The 8,789-nt window shown below is 67.0% G+C and overlaps 1 protein-coding gene across 1 annotated transcript in view; it reads left to right on the plus strand.

Moving 5' to 3' along the window:
- Positions 1 to 8,789, plus strand: part of TCF3 (transcription factor 3) — a 33,845-nt gene that overhangs the window by 16,735 nt on the left and 8,321 nt on the right. The window contains exons 3-11 of the mRNA XM_023520466.1: positions 2,212 to 2,285; positions 2,502 to 2,580; positions 4,573 to 4,640; positions 5,684 to 5,786; positions 6,592 to 6,641; positions 7,804 to 7,906; positions 7,987 to 8,153; positions 8,230 to 8,359; positions 8,740 to 8,786. Of these exons, the coding sequence (XP_023376234.1) occupies positions 2,212 to 2,285; positions 2,502 to 2,580; positions 4,573 to 4,640; positions 5,684 to 5,786; positions 6,592 to 6,641; positions 7,804 to 7,906; positions 7,987 to 8,153; positions 8,230 to 8,359; positions 8,740 to 8,786 (821 nt within the window). The remainder of the gene's footprint in view (positions 1 to 2,211; positions 2,286 to 2,501; positions 2,581 to 4,572; positions 4,641 to 5,683; positions 5,787 to 6,591; positions 6,642 to 7,803; positions 7,907 to 7,986; positions 8,154 to 8,229; positions 8,360 to 8,739; positions 8,787 to 8,789) is intronic.

The following is an 8,789-nucleotide window of genomic DNA, read 5'->3' on the forward strand; positions in this document are numbered from 1 at the left end:
GGGCCTCTGTCCGAAGGCTGTGGTTTGACCCTGTCCTCGAGAAATTCAGCTCAGGACAAGGGCCCCTCAGCCCCAGCCAGTGTCTCCTGGGGGCCTTTCAGAGCCCCCCGCCCCAGTTCATCAGGCAAGGGCCAGCCCTCAGTCACGTGGTGAGGTAGCCTGGCCGGGTGCCCACTGGGCCACCTGCTCTGCAGTGGTCCTTGTCACCCTCGCAGCAGCCTGGGTGGGTAGGCGGCTTCGTCACCCCCAACCAACTGGAGCGGGAACTAAAGCACTGGGCATGGGCAGCGCCCCGGGCCCCCCCCCCCCCCCCCCCCCTCCATGGCTCCCACAGCTCCCTGTCACCAAGGCAGCCGGGCCGGATGGCGCGGGAAGATTTATCCCGGGCACCCCCCACCAGCCCTCCACCTCCAGCATTTAGGAAAAGAGAAATCGTGAAAAAATCACACAGTGACAGCAACGTCTTATTCTATTAGTACTTTTTAATTAGAACATGAACAAGGGATGCGTTATGAATATTCATGGCCAGGTTATTAAAATGCATAATTAATCAGTGGGGGGGTTAATAACTATTAATTGGAGTGGTGGGTGCGGGGCTATCCCTATTTTTGTCTTTTCCAGCAGGGGAATCGGGGCTGGGTGACGGGTACTTTCCAACAAGGGAAGAGCACCACCCAGTTGCCTCTGCTGGAACTTGGGGCCGGTTAGGGGCAGGAGTCCCTGGGTCTGCGAGTGGCCCTCGCCCCTGGCCAGCCCTCAGGTGCGGGGCGCTGCTCCAGGTGGGGAGACGTCAGGCAGGCGTGCACGGGAAAACTGGCTCTGCGGGGGCTGGCACTTTGCCCAAGGTCACCCTCGCCTCACCGGTAGCTCTCTTCCTAGAAGACCAAGCGAGGATCCAAGATCTTGGGGTACAGGCACCCTAAACCTGGCAGCAAATGCCAGATGGATTCCTGGAGAACACAGGAGCCCCCCGTCAGGTCCCCCAGCCACCAAGGCAACCCTCCAGCCCCCCACCGTAATCACACTGGAAATTTTTGATTAGAAAACAAAATCTAAATGAGATGTATGAATATTCATCAGGCTAGGAGATTAATATGCACAATTATGCAAATTAGACAGCAATTAAACACCAATTCTCTGGGGGGAACGATTAACACAAAGGCACCAGAATAGAAGGGTGCAACGTGAAGGAAGCTTCTGGTGCAGCCCAGCAGGGGAGGGCGGGAGGCAGGGTGCGGGATGGGAGGGCCGCCAGCGTGTGTGGGGTCTGCGGGTGCATGACAGCGGTTCGTGCCGGTCCGGCTGTTCCCTCCACCCTGTGTCCCCTCCGCCCTCAGCCCGGCTTGGGGAGCCTTTGGGCTCAGAGTCGGCCCTGGACAGCCCCAGTTCTGTCAAGTGGGACCTGTTAATAACCGTGTTTACAAAGGGGAGAGTGAGGCACGGGGGGCGGGGCTGGGGCTGCTCCCCTGTGCGCCCCCCGGCCGCCTGCTCTGTGGCCTCTGGCAGGAGGGCTGCAGGCACAGGCTGCACACCCCGCAGGAGGGTTCCGAGTCACGGGTTGTGCCTGGTGCCTGGGAGAGTGTGTTGGGGGGTGAGGGGCCCCAGGCCCTTCCCCTCGACCCTGGAGACCAGGTCCTCTGCTCACTCTGGGTAACCCAGCCACATGTCAGCCTCTGGCCTCCCAGCCCTGCAGGCAGGTGGCAGGGGTCCTGGTTTGGCCTGACTGGACTTGGGTTCCAGCTTGGAAGGGCCACCAGCTTGCGCCTGGTAGGTAGTCACTATCGGCTGCTGCCTTCGTTTCAACAAAGGGACAGTGCCGCATCCCAAATGGGCAGGGCCGGGCGCGGAGGGGTCGCTCACGTCCCCGAAATTAGAGCTGACTGCTCATCGCCGCTTGCCGGGGCCCTCGTGAGCCAGCCTCCCAGGTCAGGGACACCGCCTAGCACAGACGGCCATGTGGTCGGGCCCTGGCTGGCGGGGGCTGGGGCTGCGTGGGGGGCAAGGCTCGGGTAGACAGGCAGGAGGTGGCCGGCATGGCAGCCGGCGGGGTTGTTTGAGCCGTAGACCTGGCAGTCGTGCCAGGCTGTCTTTGCCACTCCAGTGGCGGCGGCATCAGTGCGGAGGGGCCCAGATGCTGTCGAGGGGCCGAGCATGAGGACGGCGCAGGTTTGTGGCTGGGTGGGGTGAGGTGACGCGCGCTCTCCCCCACAGGTCTGGCGGAGCGGCCCGGCTCGGGCTCCTGGGGCCCCGCGGACCAAAACAGCCCCTCCTTCGACCCTGGCCGGGTGAGCAGCCCTGCGTGGCCCGCGACCCTGCGTTTCCCTTCCCCGGGGGGGCGGGGGCGAATCGGAGGCTTGGGGAAGTTGGACGCCTGGCCGGCTCGCAGGGCCTCTGGGCCAGGGCCGTGGGCTGGAGACCTGCCTCGGGCACTGGCTGGCCTGCCTGCCCCCCGAGCCTGGGGCCCTCACCCCTCACCCCTCACCCCCGCCTCGTCTCCGCAGACCTACGTTGAAGGCGCCCACTCTGGAGAGTCCCACAGCAGCCTCTCTTCGTCCCCGTTCCTGGGACCTGGGCTTGGAGGTGAGTGTCGTGGGGCGCGGCCCCCATGCCCACACAGGTCCCTGGGGTGTGGGCAGTGCGCTCAGTGCTTTCGGTCGTTCACCGGATTGGAGGGTGCCGGTGGACACGGCCAGGTCCCCTGCAGGAGGTGGACTCGGGCACCCTGTGACTTGGTGGCAGTTGCAGCCCACTGACCATGAGAACCAGCCCCCAGCAGGCCGAGCCCCACACCCACCACCAGGCCCTGGCGAGGCCGTCCCTTGAGCCTCAGTTTCCCTGCCCGTGGGCATGGCTGCCTGCAGACCCTGTGTGCAGCAGGAGTGAGGCCTGCACCCCTGTCTCACGGGTGGGCACAGGCTCAGCAGGGCTCTGTGGTGGGCAGGGCCTGGGGGCCCCCGGGTGACAACACGGTGTGTCTGGGGCGTGGGTGGGGGATGGCCGCTCTCACCCCAGAGCCTGGGTGGCCCTGCACTTGAGAGACGGGCAGAGTGGCTCGTAGGGGCGTCGCCGTTAGTGGTGTTTAGGCTGAGGCAGCTGCTGGGGGAGCAGGCGTGGGGACTGTGGGACCCCTGGGCGGGACTGACCGGAGGGAGAAACCGAGTCCGGAAGCTGAACCCTGAGAGGACAGCACCTACCGGACCCTACAGGTCATGTGTCCCTTGCTGGGCCCAGGGCTGGCTGCCTACTAGGGCTGGACGGGCAGGGACGGCCCGGGAGGAGGAGGTTGGGGCGCAGGGCAGCGCCCACTATGCGGCGGAGTCTCCCGCTCCCCAGACCGGGAAGTGCGGCCCGCGCGGCCCGGGGTGGCCTCTGCACCTGCAGCTGTTCCCCTCCGCCGCGCCTTCCTGGCCAGGGCCGTTCCCACGCCGGGCCTCGTCCACTTCGCCCCACGGCCGAGGAGCCCAGAGCAGGCGGCACCCGGGCCGAGCCAGCGGGGTGGGGGCACTGGGCTCCCTGGGCCTCCTCTCAGTCGTGACTGGGCTAGGGGGCTGGTGGCCACCGGCCAGGGCCCATCTGGCTCCCCGCCAGAGCCTGGTGGTCTCATTCTCTGCTGTTCGTCCTCGTGCCCCCATGTGAGGGTCAGTGCCCAGGTGAAGCCCCCGACATGGGCCCTGGACCGTGGCCCCTGCCTTGTGGGCAAGGCTGGCGGTCTGCCTGGGCGGGGGTGGGGGGGAGCTGCTTCCCCAGGCGGAGCCCGGAGCCCGGGCCAGCTTCGCCCCCACATCCACCCGCGTGGGAGGAAGGAAGCGTTGGCGTCACCCCCGGTCACTCACTGGAGGGGGGCCAGTCCCCTCCAGCCTCCCGGCCTTGGTTTGTCCGTTCCCTGTGGGGGCTCTCTCCCCACCCCCAGCAGCGTTCGCTTTGGGGGTGTAATGGGAACGCAGTGCTTTTAAAATAAGGAAAACACGGTATTTTCCCACCGTCTTGGAACGACTCAGCGTAGTCAATGGGGTCCTGCTTCCTCGCTTTTCCTGAGGTTCCCGCCCAGCCTGAGCCAGAGCCGGACTCGGTGGCTTGGCCTCTGATGGGCCCCGGGTTCCTGCTTCAGGCCGGGCTGGATCCAGGTGTCTGCAGCGGTGACCCGTCCACACAGCCGCGGTCACTGCCTGCCATAGCACTCGGGTGCCCCTCTCACCGAGTCACTGGACTCAGCTCCCCACGGACATCGTGCCACTTCGCGAGCTCACCGCTGGCTGGGGCCGGCCCGGGCCCTGAGCCTCGCAGCCTCCAGCCCCTTCCCCGGGCCGTCCCTGAGAGCCTGGCGCCCTGGGGAGGCGACACTGAACATCCTCGGACGGAGGAGGCTTGGGGAGGGCGTTGGGGCTGAGCTCGGTGCTGTGCCCCCGCGGGCTGTCGGGTTGGCATCTGGTGGGGTGGATGGAGCCCGCTTGTCCACAGGCCTCTGCGCCGCTCCCGGTGGTGCACCCACGGGCGCTGCAGTGTGGGCGCGTGCCAGGCGCCAGGACGTGTCCTCACAGGGTCGGCGCCCAGTGACCCTTTCCTCTCCTCCAGGCAAGGGCGGCGAGCGGAGCGCGTACACCGCCTTCGGCAGAGACTCGGGGGTTGGCGGTTTGACCCAGGTGAGGCCTTGTCTGCGGCGGGGGCGTGGCGGGTGTCGGCGCCCAGCAGTCTGCAGAGCGCAGAGAACGGGGTGGGGGTGGCCCACGAGGGCTGCAGTCACCATTCTGCCATTTCCCTCCCTGCCCTTTTTAAAATTGTGAATGGGGTGCAGTGGTTCCCTGATCTGCGGAAGCCTCCTGGTTGAGCTGTGTACGCGTCCCTTCTCCGGCAGCAGCTGAAGCTGGCCAGGAGTGGACGGGGGCCAGGGACGGGGGAGGCCATGCCTCCCAACCTGGAGGCCGCCACACACTGCTGGGAGGGTCAGTGCAGCCAGGCAGAGGGAGGCCAGCCCGGCTGTTGTGCAGCCCCGCCCCACGGCCCCCAGTGTGGCGTGACTCTGGCCCCTGTCATGAGGCGGACGGGGCACTGCAGGGCCACCGTGGTCCCCGTGGCCGCCTGTGCTGGCCCCCAGGTGCCCTCCGTACCCACGCCCAAGGGGTTCATTCCGGTCCCCTCCCACGGCCCTGCATCGCAGGTGAGGCCAGACCTCATCTGGGTGACGCCACCTGTGCTCCGTGAGCCTGCTGAGCACTGAGCGGTTCCAGGCCCTGTGCCACGGCCAAAGCTCCCGGGGCCCCCATTGGTCCCAGGCACGCCCCACGCTGACGTGCCCATTTTGCGGATGTGGAAGACGAGGGTAGAACAGCCCCTCGTGGGGCCTGGGACCCCAGTCACTCGTACTCCCACGGGAAGAAAGCTCTTTGTGTACAATGTAAAGTGAAACGTGTATCTTAAAAAGCAAAGACGCGCTCAAACTCAAACCAGCAGCTTTCAGGGCACCCCAGGCGAGACGCGCGTGCTCGCACGTTCCGTATCCTGGGACAGGTGCCTCTCCGTGCTGCTGACAGCGGTTTTTCTCATGAGTGACGCTGCAGCGTACGGTCCACTGGTAACAGGTGTCGGGAGAGCAACGTCCCCAGTACGGGCACTGTTCTTTCTCAGCCACCCAGGCTGGGGCTGGATGCCGGCCCCTGGCGATGACCTCCTCTCGCTCCCTCCCCAGGCCGGCTTCCTGCCCAGCGAGCTGGCCCCCTCAGGTGTCAAGGGCGGGGCACAGTATTACGCCTACCCCCACGCCCGGCGGAGAGCCGCGGACAGCAGCCTAGGTGAGCGGGGGGCCGCGGGCAGCAGCCTGGGTGAGCGGGGGGGCCGGGCTATGCTGCGCCCCCGGGCCTGGCTGGCCGGGGAGCCAGGACGGGCACAGCCCCCACCCAGCACCGTAGCGGTCCTGCCCCTTCGAGCCTTTGCAGCACTGACCCCTGTTTCTGGGGAGCCATGGCTTCCGTCACACCCCATCGACACGTGCCGTGTGTCAGGCGTGTCCCCGTGCAGACGCCTTGTTCCACGTACGTGGGTTCATTACCGCAGAACCCGCGGCAGTGCCGTAGCCTGGCCTTCGTGCTCAGGGACGTGAGCTGGCGCTGCGGCAGCATGCGATGGGGCCGTCTTAGACAGCAGAGGCCCCCCCCCATACGTGAGGGCTGGGGTTCACGATGGCCCGAGAGCAGGACCCCAGGTTCCGATCAGGCCAGGACCGGGAGGCGGTGGTGCCTGGGTCCCCCCCAGGCCTCCCCGCTGTGCATCGCACCTGCCATCTGCGGGGCCGGCGGAAGCAGCCGTGCGAGTCGGGTCTGAGTGAGGACGGTTGGGGCAGGGGGCAGCAGGGGCTTTGGAGCGGGGGCCACCTCGAGTGCCTTTCCCTCCCCCGCGGATGCCACCATTCCTGAACGGGGACTGAGCCCTCGTGTACCAGTTTTACTGAGAGGGAAGTTCGAGGGCTTCCTGTCCGAGGCACAGAGTTCTCTCCCTGACCCCCAGTGATGGCCGTGACCCCAGGCTGTGAGCGTCCCGTGGCTGGGTGGGGGGGCAGTCGGGCTGGACAGCGGTGGCTCACTCCCCTCGTCCTAACAGACACGCAGCCCAAGAAGGTCCGGAAGGTGCCGCCAGGTCTCCCGTCCTCGGTGAGTTGTGGGGCGTGTCTGCCATGCTCTCCAGGCTGGGGGCGCCCCCCCGCCCCCGCAGACCGCACAGCGCGTCGTGGGGCCACTGGGCTGCCATGCTGCCACCACCAGGAACACGTGGCCTCCTGAGTGTGGCAGTGCCTCCGGGCCCTGGGCCAAACCCCCAGCTGGACTGGCCAGGCGGCCGACTGCTGCCCACGGCCTCGGTCTGATCGGAAACTGGCTCTAGGGAGTCGAGGGGGCCCCTCCTGGGGTGCAGTTCCACCCCTCCTGCTTTGAGACAGTCGAGTCCTGTGGTGCTTTAGAAGGGGTGTGGGTCAGGGTTCGGGAGTGGGAGCAGGCAGGGGCGCCCTGGGGACCAGTTCAGATGGCCCCCGCCCTGTCCACCCGGGTTCAGCCACCCTGTGTCCCTAACCTGCTGCCTGGAGGTCGGCCGGGTGCCAGGCCCAGCACCATCCTTGGTTTACTCATGGGGAAAGGCAGTTTGCCTGTTTGCTCCTCCTGGCTCCCACGCCAGCCTCCAGGACCCCCGGGCCCACGGGGCGGGCAGAGTCCTGCAGGCTGGCCCCGGCCACGCCAGGCTCGGGGTTTGCGTTAGAGGTGCGGTCAGGCTCCAACGGTCTTAAAATTCAGTTCTTGGTGTAGTTTACGGTGGTGTCCACACCCCATTCTCCTCACCTGAACCCCTACTGTTTCCCGGAGCCCACAGCGCCCTGGGCCCACCCCATCCCACTGGCACGCACATCGCCTGCTCTAGCGCTGAGACAGACGTGACCAGCCGGTCCCAGCACGTCCCCCAGACCCACCCCTCAGCTCCCGGCAGTGCCAGCCAGTCGGAGTTGGCACTGGTCCCAGGAGCTCTTTGTGTCCCCGACCCGGAGTAGGGCACGTGGAAGGTCGGCCCAGGGCCCTTCCTCCAAGGCCCCTGGGTCTGTGCGGTTAGGGCCGGGGCGTCACACTGGGCTTCGAGGGGTCCATAGGAGTTTGCTGGATTCAGGAGGGAAAGGGATTCTGGGCAGGTGGAAAGTGGCTTGGGGGGTAGACGGCTTTCCAGCGGGAGGGTGGGACTTGGCATGAGCTGGCAGAGGGTCGAGGGTAGGTTAGTCTGGCTCCTCCTGGCCTGGCCCCTCCTGCCTGACCGTGCTCACCTGCCTGCCCACAGGTGTACTCTCCCAGCTCAGGTGACGACTTCAGCAGGGACGCTGCCTCCTATCCTTCTGCAAAGACCCCCAGCAGCGTCTACTCAGCCCCCTTCTACATGGCAGGTGTGTGGGGACGCGCCCCAAATGGCTGGGACAGTGCCCGGGTCCCCCTGCCCTTCCACTCACTGTTCCCCCCTCAGCAGATGGCAGCCTGCACCCCTCAGCTGAGCTCTGGAGCCCCACTGGCCAGACCGGCTTTGGGCCCGTGCTGGGTGGGGGCTCGTCCCCCCTGCCCCTCCCCGCGGGCAGCGGCAGCTCCGTGGGCGGCGCCAGCGGCGGGTTCAGCGGCCTGCACCAGCACGAGCGCATGGTAGGTCCCGGGGCGGCACAGGGTGGGGGCGCCTGTGGGCAGCGCGCATCTGAACCCTGGTTACCTCCCACTGCAGGGCTTCCAGCTGCACGGCTCGGACGTGAACGGGGGGCTCCCGGCCGCGTCCTCCTTCCCGGCCCCCCCAGCCACCTACGGCAGCGTCACTGGCCACACACCCCCCGTCAGCGGGGCCGACAGCCTCATGGGTATGCCCCTACCCGGCTGGGCGCAGCCCTGTTAATGCACCCCCCGCCCCGGTCCCCCGGCCCGCTCTGCCCTGCTCCATCACAGGTGTCTTAAAATGGGTTTGCGGGGAATGGGTCCCCTACTTTATATCCGGGGAAGGTGAGGTTCAGGGAATTGCTGACTCCAGGTCTCGTGGCCGGCCTGTCCCCAGACCTTCTGTGGAGGTGGGTGGCGAACATCAGGCAAAAGCCAGGCCCAAGCCAGGGGCCGCCCAGGGCCGGGCCGGGCCACCGTACTGGGGGCTGAGCGTGAGGGGGCCGCCTGCCTGCTCGGGCATCCGAGCCCAGCCTCGGTGCCGGGAGAGCCACACCACCAGGCTGGCTCACCTGTCCATCCACAGGCTCCCGAGGGACCACGGCCGGCAGTTCTGGGGACGCCCTAGGGAAGGCA

This window comes from Pteropus vampyrus, unplaced genomic scaffold (assembly GCF_000151845.1).
Source record: "Pteropus vampyrus isolate Shadow unplaced genomic scaffold, Pvam_2.0 Scaffold267, whole genome shotgun sequence".
Taxonomy (NCBI): domain Eukaryota; kingdom Metazoa; phylum Chordata; class Mammalia; order Chiroptera; family Pteropodidae; genus Pteropus; species Pteropus vampyrus.